The sequence below is a fragment of the Oreochromis aureus genome, linkage group 18 (genome assembly GCF_013358895.1).
Source record: "Oreochromis aureus strain Israel breed Guangdong linkage group 18, ZZ_aureus, whole genome shotgun sequence".
NCBI lineage: Eukaryota > Metazoa > Chordata > Actinopteri > Cichliformes > Cichlidae > Oreochromis > Oreochromis aureus.
This window is the reverse complement of record NC_052959.1, coordinates 4,528,911-4,545,530: the sequence shown is the minus strand read 5'-3', so window position 1 is coordinate 4,545,530 and position 16,620 is coordinate 4,528,911. Positions and strand designations below refer to the sequence as shown.

Below are 16,620 nucleotides of genomic sequence, written 5' to 3'. Positions count from 1 at the left end.
AGGGAAAAATGTAATTGTAAATTAAAAATATTCTCTATTTTTTTAAAGAATTAGCATTATGACATCCTGTGACAGAATGGCAGCCTGCCCAGGACGTACCCTGCCCCTCACGTCAACCTATCACAGCTGGGATAGGCTCCAGCCCTCCACATGGATGGACAGATGGATGGATGGTCAATGCAGGTATTGCTGGTAGAGTATATGTACTATCAACCAGTAGCTTGGTAGTCCATGAGGCCTTTCACAAAGGCAAACCATCCAGCAGGTTACATGTTGCAAACAGCTTCAGCAATGTTAACATACGTCAGTTTTCCGCAAGTAGAGATGTTTACTGCAAAAACTTACCCCAAAATCTCTTCACAGTAAGGGTTTTTCAAAGTTAGTTTAACTGTTTTACTCAAAAGAGACTTTGTTGGTTTTAATCTTGTTATTAATGTTATCCAAGTTTCCCACATTGTATGCTTGCCCGGACCCAGCCTTGCACATGCCGACATCTGGCACAATGGCTCGCACGCATTCTGTAAAAATTTGCTGAGATGAGCTGTGCACCACCTTCAAATGGAAGACTCAACAGCATAAACAAGGCTGGTGTGACATGACAAATGGAAACCAGACAGCAGCTAGTCAAAAATTTAGAGGTTCCACTGAAACAGCATTCAGCCACACATGTTTACGTGCAGTCACTGTTATTTTTTATCAGCACAGCCGCACAATGTTGGCTCAGTTTGCTTTTGTTTCCTGAGAAGACACGGATACAATGAGCGAGTGAGTGAGAATTGTGGTTTGTAGTTTAAAGTGGACACCCATCTTTTTCTACAAAGGGATGGGGAGGTTGTCAAACAGCAAAGAAAAAAAGCAACAAACAAAAGAAACATAAAACCAAAATATATAATAGAACCAGCAGCTCCAGCTGCTCCAGTCTGTTTGAGTAGCAGTGCCCCTACTTGCACAACAAATCTGGATTTGTGTGGGTTTCCCCAGTGTGAATTTTCATTAAAAGTTTTCTGTCCCACAGCAGAAAACTATGTCAGGAAATGTCACATAGAAATTAAGACTGATTAACATGCAGCAGCATTCCTGAGAGATCTGTTGTGCTGTGCATTTGTCTTAACCTTATTTAAATCATAAGTGTTGTATTAATTATTCCTTTCAATAGTCTAAATAGTTCATTTAAAGAGCCACGGCAGCCTCGTGGTGTAAATATCAATAATACCACCATTAGGGAGCTTCAAGAGCTATTCCCTACGTTCATATGTGTGCGGTAATTAAAACACCCATGGAATTTTTAGTAGTGCTTTCTGAGGCACTGATAAATACAACTGAGTCAGCCCACAGTGATAATTCTAGTTGCATTATGCAGTTCTGATTTGCTAAAGATACCAGATACCAGTTAAAGAGCCACATTACCAGTTTTAAATTTAAAAGATGTAATCCACACTGTAAGGCTCTTAGGACTCGTTTTTTTATGTGTATGACGACGTCAGGGTAATAACTAAAATAAATATATCTTCAAATTTGTAGATGGGTGAGTTTACATCCAATTAAAAAATAAAAGCTACATTGGTGTTGGTTATCTAACTTCGGGGCACTAGTCTAATTTTGGTGAGAGCCATAGCTGCTACATAGTGGTTTTTCTTTCTTCTTTCCCTTCCTCACGCACACCTTGTTTATGGAGCTGCCAAAGAGTCAGGGTAAAAAAAAAAAGATTAATCCAGTTGAGGACAACACCATACCATACAGTAAAAGCTTCCCAACAAGTGGTAAACTAACTGAATGCCCTTCCAGCTTATCTTATATTAGCTTCCTTCATGCTACATTAGTTCTGCCAGTAGCTGCTGCTTTCATGTGACATAATAAACATCAATACCCAATCCAGCTTTTTTGGGGTCAGTATCAGACCAATAGCCAATCCAAGTATCGGACTACTCTGTCCTTACTGAAGGAGAACGTGGGTGTCTTGAAAAGTTTGGGCAGTTGTTCTTTTGCTAAATCAGACACCTCAGGAGAAGCACAGCTTGTCTTATTGCAAATGATTCTATTATATAAATCTAATATCTGTGTCTAATAAACACAAAACAGTATCTACCGTCAGATTCTGATCCTTCCACTTGTTAATGAAGTTGTTATTATTATTTTACCACATACAGACATGTATCACCTATTGTTAGACTGAGCCAATAATCTTACAAAATTAAGACTGGAGCACGTAGCAGTAACAACTGCTGTCTTACAGAAATTTCAATATGGTATTTAACAGCTCTGATAGAAGAGAAAAAATACAAACGAAAGAAAAAAACCATAAAACTCAATTTGTGATGCTCCAAAGGAGTGTGTCTACTACTCAGCAAAGACATGCAGAGGCTATTGTAGTCTTTGCAGTTTTGTTTAATGGACTGATCTCTGTGTAGAAACGTGTATAAAAACCTGATACAGTGCAAACCCATCACTCACTGAAAAGTAATTTGGCTGCCTGTTATGCCCAATATAAGATGTATCCTCTTGTGTCCTGCATTGGGATTCTTCCCCGCTCTCTCCCCTTAATTAAGTTAATTTCAGTGCATTTAAGTTAAGTGCTGGTCTGTTAGATCAAACTACCAGTATGAACAGAAATCTGCAGGGCTTGGCTCTAAATAACTGGGAACTCAGTGAGGAGCGACAGGACACAGCCAAAGCTTTGGCAACGAGCCATCCACCCATGGCACTTTTTCTGATCATATCTTTCCCTGGTTTTCAGTCATTCAGAATAACACTCGTGCAGCAGCTATCACAGCCAGATCATCCCAAAATGCTTTTTTAAAATGTGATTTTTTATTGTTAAATATAGTGCAATTCGCAGTCAACTGAAATCACACTGTATAACTCATTTAAATACTCTACTCTTCAAACTCTGCACTGTGCAAGGGAAACCTATGCAATAAGGCAGAAATGCTAGTACTACAGTAAATAGGCACATTAACTGTTGAGAAAAAAGAAAATACTGCCCAAAAGTTTGCTTTTACAGAATCTCACATATGTCATTGTGTTCTTTTTACTCTGTTTATGTCATTATAAAAATCTCCAAAGTTTTAAACAATTGGTAGACCTCATCCTTGGACCCCTTGGCCATTTTCCACAATTTTGTGACAGACTAAAAGATCAGTGGATTTATGAAAAAAGTACACAGTGAAAATAGTCACTAATTAGCAACTGTCACATTCTTAGGGCTGTTTATTTGTTCTACTTTTTAAGCTAAATCAAAGGCGCTTTCTGATTTTTGGGTCAGTTTTTAAAAAAAAAATGGTCAAAAACATGTTTCTGTTTTACCAAAACTAAAATATCAAAACAAGTCACTGTAGAGAAGCATCATATTTGAGAAACTTAAAACTTTCAAACGACAATTTCATAACCTCTCACAGGGTTAAGAAATGCTTTTATACAAATATAAATCAGTATTGCTGTACCATAACAGCTAGTGCTAGGGCTTAACAAGTGCTGCTTTACAATAATTAGTAGATTGCATGTTATAAATGTTATAAATAATGTCATATATCTAGTATTCTCAGAGTTTAAGATACTGACAAGTTGACCCATTGATGTATATATGAAGGATTTAATTAGGAAACTTAAAGGTACAGTGTGTAAACTCTCACCAACAGATTTCAGCAGATAGCATTTTTCAGCCGGCTGAATTCTGTTTTCTTACCCCTCCCAAATTAAAATTATAATCCCAGCTATGGTGGCCAATATAGGACAAAAACTCTGGTTGTTGTTTATCTGTAGTGAGTATAGGTTGTCAGTCCATTGTTTACCTCAGCTGTCAGTATGTATCCTCATCTATTTACTCTGGAGGAGGCTGTAAAACTTTGTGAAAGGAATCTGATATGAGTTGATGAGTCAGTGAGGCTCACTTCTGTCTGATGACAGCGATACTGAGGTAAGATTTTGAGGAGATCCTGAACTTTTCTCCTGGTAAGTTCTGCTGTTTTTGCTGCTGTTAGCAGGTGTTAGCTAAACTTTTTTTGAAGTGGCTCTGACTTTGTTGGACTCAGGCGCTTAGTAAGGAAACTCTGAATGTAATAAAACGTTTTATCAGAGGGGAAGTGTGATTCTTGAGTCTAACATTAGCTGGCATATTGTTAGCTTATAACCAGCTGTTGCTGCTGTTTAGCTGGCCCATTGTCAGCTATCTGGAGACATAGCGAGTAAGAGATATTGAAAATATACAAGTACAAATGTTAAATGGTCACATATACTTTAAAAGAGCAACTTGTGATCTTTGATTTAAAAGTAACTTATAACACGTACTACGTACAGTATGTGGCTCATCGATAGCCACATGTATAAAATGTGATTAGACAAAACAGTCGACCACTGTGTAAAGATGGCAAGACAACATGTCAGCTTCCACAAAAGAGCAATCGCTCCTATGTATTTTAGTGGATTCATTAAAAAGAAAGTTATGACAATAACTATTCTATTACATAATCTCAAAAAATACTTACTGTACCTTTATATTTTTGATCAAATGTAATTTATTAGTTTTAAACCATTTCTTGTTTTTCCCCACCAATCCATTTCTAGCTTAAATGTGGTTAAATCAAATTATAATTAATATTCATTCCTTTACCCTTTATGGTTTTCTAAGTTTATGTGTTGGTTCTTGAAGTATTACTGCGCTATTACTACCAGTATCGCAAGAACTATGTAAATACTGTGAAAATGTGATTTATTCAAACAGTATAAATTTTGTTATTTTTGTTATTCTCTGTTTCTAGTAATACTGGTAACTAGGGGTGGGCGGTATAAACGGTATTCGGTAGAAATGATATGAATTTGGCCAACAGTAGAGATTTTGACTATACCGCTCTACCACGATAGCGCATGTTGATGGCGTCATCAATCTGCACCTGTTTTGGTGAAAAGCATCGCAGCGGCTGCAAGCAATATCATCTGCAAATTATGCTGGGCGACAGTAATAGTGAAGACACGAAGCACGTTTTGGAATATGAGGAAAGCCAAAAACTGCGCTTCCTCCACTTCCGTAACATTGATTCATTAATGTATGAATTCTGCTCTATTCCCATGTTGTTGCAGTATATTAACGACTAACCTCGTATTGTGGATGGATTATCTCAGTTGTTCTCCTGACTGAAGTTTGGTCCGTTTATAGCATCCTGCCATACGATTGCATTTGTCCTGAACCATCAGGAACCTTCACGTTAACTTTTATCGAGTGGAAAAAAGTTAGCATTCATCCTCCAGCTTTACTGTGTTTATGTTATGCTAACATAGCTGTGTCGCTAGCGATCACTTAGCACATCATTATATACCAGCTAGCCCAACTTCAGCAACTCTAAAAAAGTCACTGCTGTTTAGTTTTTTGTTTTCATTAATGTTGGAAGTGATAGCAGAGCTGTACATTTTATTTTTTCAGAAATCTCTCAATCAGAACATGCTATATCATGTTTAGGTGGAAACTAGCGAGCTAACTTCCTTCTAACTTCTAACTCTGGTAAATTTAACAAATTCTGTTTTCATAGATGGCTGGATGTTAAACTTAATTGTTACACCTGGTAAAGCAGCAGCACTGATCATTTTATTAAAGATGAAAGAATTTAGACAGTTTTTAACTCTCAGTGATGCCGCAGTGTTCGTTTGACTTTGGGACCTGATGCGGACGGAGTTTTGGACCCAGATTACGCCGCAAGGCTCCTGACTACGGTGGCCGTAATGCTCCGACAGTCCATCAAATGGTGCGGCTTCGTAGCTTACCAAAGTCGTACTAAAACATTTTTGACAGATTTTTGAGCGCCGTGTACCACATAAAATCAGTTTGAGGTCAGTAAGCACAACCAGAATTCATACATAAGGCGCAATGGATTATAAGGTGCACTGTCGATTTTTGAGAAAATTAAAGGATTTTAAGTGCGCTTTATAGTGTGGAAAATACAGTATACAGAAGAAAATAATATATCGCGATATATATTGTTACCACACATGCTTCAAATTATACCGCGATATGGATTTTAGGCCATATCGCCCAGCCCTACTGGTAACAATTAAAAGCAAACCAAACAAGTATTTAGTGATGATGGCATCCAGCAGTGTGAGTGCAAGTTTTGTTTTTACTTTTCATGTTGTTATATCTAAATATTTTAAGAATTTAAGTAATACAAATAAACAGAGGCTTTACATAAATAACAAAACTGATTATAATATTAAAAAGGTTTTTCTTTTAAAATAAAAAAAATCAAATAAAAAGTCACACTTCAGTAGTGAGGATTTGTTGGTGATATAAAGATTTAAGATGCTAATCATGTAATCGTATCATGGTGTATCTGACAAAGCATGAAAATTAAATCCAAAAATGACTCAACAGTAATATAAGCAACAGACAGAATAGCTGAGCTATGCTATGTCTGTTGTCCTATATACGTTTTGTTCCAGTTTTTTCTTAAATAAAATAGAGTGAGACTGCGATTTTAAGGTCAGGTGCACACCTCATATCAAAGTGTCACAGGCAAGAAAAAGCTCCACTGATCCAACAGTCACAACACTAAGGCGTATCTGACGTGCTGTCTCACTGTCTCCTGTTGCTTTCTGACACATCAAAACCAGTTGAGACTCCAGTAACAACACTTAAACCCTCACCAAACAGAAACAGAGCGGACCTAAAACGCTGTGTAAATGTGACACTGCAGCTCACACGGAGCCCCTGAATATGGAGCGGAGGGATATGCTGGCCCCCAGCAGCCGCAGCAAGAGACGCTATAAAGAAGCGCTGCGATTCAGCACCATGGACAGCGGCCAGCAAACTTCACTGCAAACTTTGCCGCTCTCTGCCTAAACCAATGTTACTGAAACAAAGCATAATGTCCAGTTAACGTGAACTTGGGTTGGCCTAAATCTAGATGAAGCTTATTTAATAAAGTTTGAAAACTCACAAGAGGGGCGTAAATTCTACTGTCTGTAACACAGCATATAAGAAATGAGCAACAAAAAGTAACTACAAAAAAAAGACAAAATTAAAAGTTACAGCACAGTGTAGTGTAAGAGGAGTTTGGCTGCACTGTTGCTAGTGTTTTAACTAGCAAGCAGTTTCCTACACATGTAGCTAACCGAACCACGTGTGCACACTCTGGGTAAAATACCCACAAGCAATAATACAGACAATGAAAATGATGATCCCTAAACAACTCTAATGATGGTTTTTATTTATTACAACCCCCACACAAAAAAAACCTCTGTTTTTATGCGCATGTGCTGTGCGGCCTAATATAATGCAAAAACAAGTGCTAAGTGTTGATTCACTACGCTATCAATAACAGACTAATTATCAACCACTGGCGGACTAATTATGACCCGTAAAACTGAGCTAATCGTATTAGCTACATATTTTGGCTGCTATACTGCCTATAACATTTTCCCAAACCAGTGGAGCCATGGTATGTAGCCAGGCGCTAGCTAATAAACAGCTGCTCCGGTGTAGTAATAAAGAGCGAGCGGGGTTTTATCCGCTTAATTGGTGGTTAATGATCCCACACAGCAGCGTGTTGTAAAAAGCAAAACTCACCTAAGACGAAAAAGGGGAGCTCAGTGTTTTCCAGGTCGTCCACCACCACCACGTCCCCGGGAAAATCGTTTCTAACAGAGAACAGAAGCTTGGGCTCGGAGGCCGAGGGACTGTGCATGATGCTCAGGTCGTTTTCTCTTAAAAACGGCAGCGCCGACACGGTGACGCTCTTCATCTTGCACTCGGTGTCCTGGCTCTGGTCCTCATCGCCGTTAAGACATCGGACGTAAACCGCTTGGAGGGCCAGGAGAGCCCACGCCAGCTCCAGCAGCAGCAGCGGTCTCGGCCCCATGTTGATGCTCGCCATATCGCTCCGTTTCCTCTCCCCTCCTCGCTGTTTCTCTCCCAGGCAGCTTCAGTCTCTCAACCCGGCGGATGACAGAGCGCCAGAGAGAGTGAATGGGGGGCGTGCTACACCGGCGGGCTCTCACAGTGTCGGAAACAAGCGCCTCTTCTTTCTCGCATATGATCAATCACAGGATTTTGTTGTACATGTGCTACTCCCGCTGAACACTGATAATGTAGCAGTGTTTTAATGCTGTTGACCCCCTTTGTTGTAATTGATCGACAAACTGTCCAAATGGCTGTAATGGCTAAGCAAAGATTACTAACAGCAAACCACCCAGGGTGCCCTGAGGTTCCCATCACCAAAAGAAACATCATTTGTAATTTAATTGTCTGCTTGCCCTGTCATAGAAACTTGCACATAATCTCCAAGGACACCACAGAGCATCCTTAGAAGCTTGCCTGACCTCAGTGTACATGCATAATTGCCTAATTGATGGTGCAGATGACTGTTAGGAGCGAGTGTCGGTGTCTGCAGTAGCCCAGATATGAAGGACACTGTAGTGAAAAATCTCTCACCAAATTTTAGGAACCTTACAAATAAAATCAAACTATATGTTGTAAAATTTGGCAACCAGTACTGAGTAAAGAAGTGCCACAAAGATAACAAGAGAGAGAAAAGAGTGTTTTGAGTGTATACAAATATACAAGTTTTTTCATTATTGCTAATTTTTTAACAGGGCATTTTGAGGAAGTGTGACATAATATATACAATATTAAGAGTACACTTAAAATAAGACTGCATTTGGCACCATTACATTATGTTCTGCTATGTCTGGTGAGGTTACATAGAACCCTGAATATTGGTGTTATAAAGGTCAGCACTGAATTTTCATGATAATTGTGCATGTTTTAAAAAGAAATAAATAAAATGGAATTGTTTCCAATACTCTGTCAGGTTTAATATGCTTAACATCTATTAGTTTAAGACCTGGCAGGAACCTTTAATGTGCATGTCCACAGTTAGTGGTGTATAAATGGCTGAAATGAGAAAATACAGCTATTCAGTTTGATTTCAGTTTTTGTAAATGACACTCTTTTAACCGACGCATTTTCCCCCCCTGTTTTTCACACATTAAAATTCTGTGAAATTCTCATTATCCATTTCTTTTGCTTCCTGGTACATCACTGTTCTGCCACTTTTATGCATGAGGAGGGAAAAAACACATGTGTTTCTCTTCATATAATGGTGAAATAAAACATAATCAGTCAGTACAGAATCAGGTCCTCATTGTTCTCCATATCTGGCCACTTGTAAGAACAAGTTAAAGCAAACCAGTTAGGTCTTTTGTGATGACAGTTTTAGACCACCGTCAGGGATGTAAGAAAGACATGGCAACAGCGGCTATTTTCATGATGTGATATTTATTTTCAGATTTATGTAAATGAACAGAGGCAGTGCATAAAAATAAAAATGGCTCTGAACCACATTGTACCCTACTAATGTGGGCGACAGGGTACACTGTTCTCTTCAGTACTTGCAGGTGCACCACAAAAAGAGAAGCTAGGCATCACTCCAATAAGGCCTGATGGAAATGCACCAAATGGGCACTGTAAGAAACTTAAAATAATTCTGGTCTACAAAAAAAGAGGTTTTGTTTGCTACTGGGAACCTCAGAGTAGCTCTTTAGCTCTAAGTTGTTGCACTGATTTCTGATACGAAATCTAATTTGAGCTACTCGTTAAGGTTTCTGAGATGCATATCACTGATGATTTGATACTTTTGAACATCAGTGTAAATATACCAACACAATGTCTGGAACTATTTCCTGCTAATATGTTTGTTATATGTTTTTTATTCTGAAAACATACCAGGGCATATTTCTGTCAGTTTAGCTCAAAATAAAACAAGCATGCTCTAAAGTGTTTGAGGCCCTTGCTTTTGCGTTCATGCTGCACATCCATCTCTCTATGCAAGAGCAAAGCATAGTCAGCCATCATGCTCGGATTACATTTTCCCTGATATCTCTTTTCCATCACTATTATATCTTGATGAAATCTTTCCTCATGCTGGTCGCTGACATCGATCAGGTTTGATGGGGATAAAAGTCGAGGTGAGAATGTAAAAAGTGCATCTTCAGTGACATTCTGGTGCCCATTAACTGATATGCTTTCAGCACATTATCTACAAGCTCAGCATAATCCTCTGTGATTGCCCAGAAAATTGTGGACATCCTGCATGAACACTTCCCAAGCTGCTGATTCAGTTGGCTTCCGTTTTCTTTTGAAGTCATCGTCAGTCATGAGTTCACAGATTTCAGGAACAACAAATACACCTTCCTTAAATTTTGGGTTCACTTTAGATGCTGAAATGCATTGCAGTTACTGTCCGTTCATTCTATTTTTCCAGTATTTGGAACATCGTAACTGAAAAAAACAGGGCATGCTAACGAAATGCTTGTTGACAAGTGAAATGGGTAAGTGCAAAGTCAGCCATTACTGACACATGGGGTACAACTTGGACTGGTCAACCAGTCTATGACAGGGTTAAAAGAGAGACAGACATTGATTGCATTATCCTAATAAAGCCTATGTACAATCAAACCTATAATAGCAATGAAAACATTATTATTATAGACTTCACTTAAAGATAGCTACTTTCCAGTTAGTGATAACATCAAAGGTGCTTGTATGTGTATTAGAGTTTCAGCTATTTAGAATTTTATTTTCACAATGAAATGAACTTTAAAATAATCAAATTAACAACAAATAATACACAGGAATACTCCAGTTGCACTCAGACTAAAATTTCCAGAGGGGCTTTCAGACTCTAAATCCCTTGACTGTTTTGTTGACCACACAATTGCCACTGGGATTTGGATATAAAGCCGTAGGAAAAGAAGATTGCGTTTTCTGTGTCACCACTGTCCATCCATTTAATATTTAAGCAGCTCTGTGGTCTCCAGTGAAGTGTCAGTTCTCTCTGTCTCTTCCCGTCCTCATCAGAAACAGTCTGAAAATCCAAAACAGGGCAATATTTGGGATCGAAGCTAAAAATAAAAAGCGGGGAAGTAGATTGGCCTCGGCCACCCGCAGTGAAATATTAAAAGGTTAGCAGAGATTGAGGAGAATAACTGGACTAAATCGCATAAATGTGCATTAATTATTGATCGTGGGCTCATGGTTTCTCAAGACACTGTTAAAGAAAATCCATCAGCATTCAAACAATATTGAATTGTATGTGAAGGTTTAGCTTCTGGATATGTGTGCGCTTTTTTTTTTCTCCCCTTTTGATTCTCAGGCCTGCTTGCAATTGGACAGTACATAAGAATTATGTGACAGGAAATATGAGGGCAGAGTGAAACCTTTCTAGTACATTGCCTTAAGGGTCAAATGAAACTTTTAAAACAGTCGTTTGGAAAGTATACACTGTGTCAGCATTCAAATAATTATTTTTCCTGTTCTGTAAAATAAAAATAAATAAAGTCAAGACAGATTTTAGTCATTAAAACCAGACTCTTTTACTGGATTTGTTACATGATATTTTGTTGCCAGAACACACACTGTTGTTTATTTTGAAGCAATCGTGGATTCACTGTCCTGCTGCTGCAAATGATTTGTAAACCACCAAATCCACAATCAATAAAGAGTCTTCAACAAATATATTTTAATACATCTTCTCAAAAATGCAAGTGTTTTAAGAATTAAATCAACAAACCAACAACAAAAGCCAGAATTCATCCAAAACAATCTCATGCACATCCTACAAAAATGAACAATGATCATATCTGAAAATGCACATTTACATGTTTTGCTTTTTAAAACATACACCTGTGTGCAGTGAAGTAGGAAGTAAATTTATGAAGTGATGCACTAACGTGTACTATATGTGACATTCATGTGTGAAACTGTAGGATGGTTTGGTGGTGGATTCGATCATATGGCTAATCGATAGATTTAATTTAGACTGCTACATTAATCTGTTGTGCGTAGGTGTCCAGTCTGATGCTAATAAAATGAAATGAAATATCGAGGATGATCAACCCTGTTAACTCCAATATTAAATGTTTTACTCTGCAGATCTGTCACAAACCTGAGCTGCTGGCCAAAATGTGTCTTTCCATTAGATTCATCACCAAAGGAAAATGACTGTAATTATACATTTTACAACAGGCTACTTTGCTGTTGAACAAACAAACAAACGAGCAAACAATTTTGTTACTTGACTCACAAAAATTGCAAGCTATGTTTTCTACCTATTAAATACACCTTTTTTCTCTCTTTTTCCTTTTTTTAACTTACTGAATTCAAAATATTGACAAAATCAATTAAAAGGCATATAAGAGCAGTGGTGTAAAAGTCTGTTGGATCTCCATTAACACATGCATGATTGTTAACCACTGGGATGGTCTTTATTTGCCCTCCACCAACAACCCTTTCTCTGCCCCTCTGAAACCTTCTTATTTGGAGAGAAAACATAAATCTTTGACGACCTTGGCACAAAATCCTCCTATTCTGTCTCCAGTTGAAGCAAATGAGCTTGGATTGGCACAGGATGTCATGAGAAAGACTCAGGAAAAGTGGTAACACAATTTTGGGTTTTCCACAGTATTCAGAGCCAGCAAGAAAATACAAAATTGCCTCCCTTTGTTTATTTTTAACATCCTGAAACAGCTTTGCTTTCAGAAAAAAATGCCCTTCAACCAGAGGCTAAAGCAGTGTCGCCAAACATCCACCCTTCAGTGGCGTCCTTGATTGTTAACCTGCACTGTTCTGCACCTTAACATGGACCTCTGATCTTCCTGTTAGAAGTGCAGAGAGTTTCCCCACAGGAAACCATAAAAGAGCATTCTGTTTCTCTCCTGTTACTTTAGAGACATTTAGCATCCATTTAGTCATGAAGCTACGCCAAGCAACTCGCCAAAAAACTTGTTTAATTCAGTCCCAAAGATTGTAACGTCATCTCTCGCTGTGGAATTGGAAAAATGTCTTTCTCATTTATCACAGAGTGATAAACAGAGGAAATGAGTGAGCAGCTTGAGTCTAGTCTGGATTATGTACAGTCCCAGCATTCGTGATTAAAGTGTAGAGGGAAAGAATAACAAAATAGGTTTGTGCGAATGTGTGTGTGTGTCTGTGCAGATAGTGAGTGGGACACCATAGAACCTATGTATGTGCGAGTGTGCAAGTGAAAGTGATTGCAAGCGAGGCAGAGATGAAATTCCGATAGATTTGCTCGCATGAGTTCTGGGTCGCAGTCGATAATCAAAAGCAAGGAAAAAGATGGAGGGTGGAGGAAGACCGGGGGAAGAAGAAAGACAGTCAGTGAAAGTTGAGAGGCAGAAAGAGAGAGCGAGAGTGGGAAGGGAAGCAGCGAGCACATACATCAGGGGCTGAGACTAGCAGGTGCAGGGATGGCGGGGAGGACAGACCGGGGGCCTGATCAAGAGAAAGATCTCACTGTTTAATCTTGAGACTCTTCCCGTTGCCAAACTAGCAAGGCTTTGGCCCACTGTATAGCTTGTTCTGTGATCAGGAGCAAACAGATTCATCTTTTCAGTTTGCTCGCCCCTCAGCCTCTGCGTGGGCTGCAAAGTTGATTATCGCCTAGAAAAGGCCTTTGTCGTCAAGCTGCTGGATCTCTGACAAACTGGCTCAAATCATCCCGCAGCAGTTACAGTTACAGCCTCTTCAAATCTTCAGTGTATGATGTAAATGTGCCACTTCAGACAAACTGGGCTGGATCATGAAGAGCCTTTTAACCACTACTGGATAAACTGTAAAAGCTGAAAATTGTAGGTTGCCTGATGCTGTTCTTATATATGTGGGTACCTGCCCATGTTTATGTACTTGCTGTCCTCGGCAGAGGTCTGTGTGCATATAACCCATCATCTCACAGTCATCTCTTGCATGAAAGTGCAAAGATCTTTTAGCCAGGCATGTCAGCGTGCTCGGCTCTCTGAAACAACTGTGTCAACAACAGTAACACAACAATAGCTACTTAATAAATACAAATGGGCTTCTCCAGGAATTTACAGCATATAATTACCTTGTATCACCTAATCAGCCCACCTCCAATCTGCAGCCGGAGGCAGATGGTGTGGGATTTCCTTCAATGTGTCCAAAGATGACAGAAATAAATGTCCCGAAACTTTCTCCGGCTAAATAAAAACAAATCCCAACTAATTCAAAGTCTATATCCATATCCTCTGTGCAGAAGAGTCTTGGCTGCCTGTTTACGAATCAAGCCAGGAGCCAGAAATCTGGGTGTATTTTGGGACAATGAGCTCTTTTTTGGCAAACGAGCCACAAGCGTTATCCAGCCACGCTTCTCCAATTGAGGAGCATTTCAGAGCCCAGTTGCTCTGACGCCTGGACTGACCTCGGGAAGGTCAGTTTTTGCATTCATATAATCAAGCCTTGACTCCATTAATTCATTTCACTGAGGGTAAAGCCATAAAACACTTTTACACCATCAGTTTGTTGTAGTGCAGCTGCTATTAAAACAAATTCAAAAAGACAGCAGCATATTAGCCCTGTTCCATTCTTCCAGCAGAGGTTAACACCGTGTTTTAGAACTGATTAACATATGTCACGTTTAAAGCACATCACGGTTTGGTTCATGACTGGTCCTACAAGCCACAGTGAAACCTCAGATTCTCTCTTCCGATTTAAGCCTAAGATAAGATAAGATAAGATAAGATAACCTTTATTAGTCCCACACGTGGGAAATTTGTTTTGTCACAGCAGGAAGTGGACAGTGCAAAAGTTATGAAGCAAAAATTAGAATAAAATAAAATAATAATAAATACAGTACACAACTGTACAGAATAGAATAAAATAAAATATACAGTAGAATAAAATAGAATAAAATATACAATAAGATAAAAATAGAATACAAATGCTATATACAACTGAGTAAAAATACAACAATGCCAGAAAAGATTATTGCACATTAGTGTTATTGCACATTAGTGGATGTGTGTGTTGTGTGTAAGTAGTACAGTTTAATTCTTCTTCTTCTCTATTCTTCTCTGCACTCTCGGTGGCACTGACTTTATTTTGGTAACCGTCTGAATTAGTCTGTGAGCCACGGAACTTATAACTGTGAAAGCATTAAAAAAAAAAATCTCACAAAATTAATATTTAAACAACAGCATTTGCACCAGACAAAACATGAAATGCTGCTGTTGCTCTTCCCCTGAGCTCCAAAGTAGCACGCAGCTCAGCTCAGCAAACTCCAAGGTCAGAAAACTTCAAAACTGCCATGTGGAAAATAGATAAGGCCTCATATGTTACACATGTATGTCTTGTGGAATTTTCTTTTTTTTTTTTGGGTGGGGGATTTTTAAGGAGCAATAAAGTGTGATATACTTTATTCTTAGTTCAGATTCACTCTTAGATTCTGTGTGACCATTTTGTGTCACGTGGTTTTGAATTTGATTTTGCAGCTGTTATGCAACAGTGTGATGTTGCATAATAGTTTGCTTATTGCTGTATCATGAAAGTGATTAATGTCACACCACTAAATCATAATAATAAATGTGATAATAAAAATGTGGCCATTGTGGAAAACTTTGAGATACTAGTCTTTAAACCTAAATTGTCTAGCTCGGTTTAGCTCACTGGAATGAACAGGCGACCTTATGCTGCACGGCTGAAAGCGGTTCGGGTTTGAGTCTGACCCGTGGCCCTTTACCACATGTCTTTCCCTCTCTCTTTTCTGTCAGTCTTCACTGTCCCTATCAAAAAAGAAAAGCCATAAAAAGGCCCCCCAAAAATAAATAAATTGTCTGAAATCTTGATCTGAATCTCTGTCTTTAACCTAATGACATTCAGTACTGGACTCAGAGTTAGCACCCCATTTCAGAGACCTGCAATGTTTGTGACATGCTGCAGGGAAAAGGGTTGTTGGAGATTGTGGCACAACCAAAATTACTGTGACCACTGGCAGTCAGCTGCCATCTTCAAAATAACTTTAGTGCAGAGTTGGGTGTAATACTTTCCAGTAAGTAACACGCTACTATAGTTACATCATCACATTTTCGATAAAAACGTGTAACATGTTGCTCTAAATTCAGTCATTACAGTTGAAACAAGAAGCAGTCAGAGTGCAAACCTCCGACAAGGCAGCTCATCCTCTGAGGAGTATTTACTTTAATTCAATTCAATTCAATTCAATTCAATTCAATTCAATTCAATTCAATTCAATTCAATTCAATTTCATTTATATAGCACCAAATCGCAACAACAGTCGCCGGCACTTTATATTGCACAGTAGATCGTACAATAATAGATACAAAAGAAAATAGCATTATACTTTTTATAGATTCGCTTTGTTTCCTTTGTTCTTTTTAAACTTGCATTAAGAAGTTTTTAGTGCATTAAAACTCAGATAAGAGTAGCATAAAAGATTGTTTACTCTGATGCCACAAACGTCATGTCAGAGTAGCTAATGGATAAAATTTATGTATAACTGGACATGAAAAACTTGAGCTCATTATATAATATTACACTAGAGTGTATTTCTAACTAACTAGGCAGCTCATTCTCTTTCTTTTGACAACACTTTCTTTAAAGATATAACACAATTTGGGGTCAGCTTGAAGGAAAGGCGGATGTGAAATGTAAAAGTGAGATCAGAGGTCATATTAGACATGATATCTGGATGCAAACTATAATGTGATATGTAGAATCCCCATATACAAGTATCGTTCCCCAAATGTTGCCAGTACAACCAAAGGCAGCAGAATATTAAGCACAGTTTTAAAGATATGACATTC

General features: G+C 38.5%; 1 protein-coding gene across 6 annotated transcripts in view; it reads right to left on the bottom strand.

Annotated features, from left to right (window-relative positions):
• The window catches only part of astn1 (astrotactin 1), a 417,314-nt gene extending 409,360 nt beyond the window's left edge, over positions 1–7,954 (bottom strand). For all 6 annotated transcript variants that reach the window (XM_039602830.1, XM_039602832.1, XM_039602833.1 and 3 more), the window contains exon 1: positions 7,553–7,954. In XM_039602830.1, coding sequence (XP_039458764.1) covers positions 7,553–7,859 — 307 coding nt within the window. In that variant the 5' untranslated portion in view covers positions 7,860–7,954. The remainder of the gene's footprint in view (positions 1–7,552) is intronic.
• Between the last annotated feature and the right edge of the window lie 8,666 nt (positions 7,955–16,620).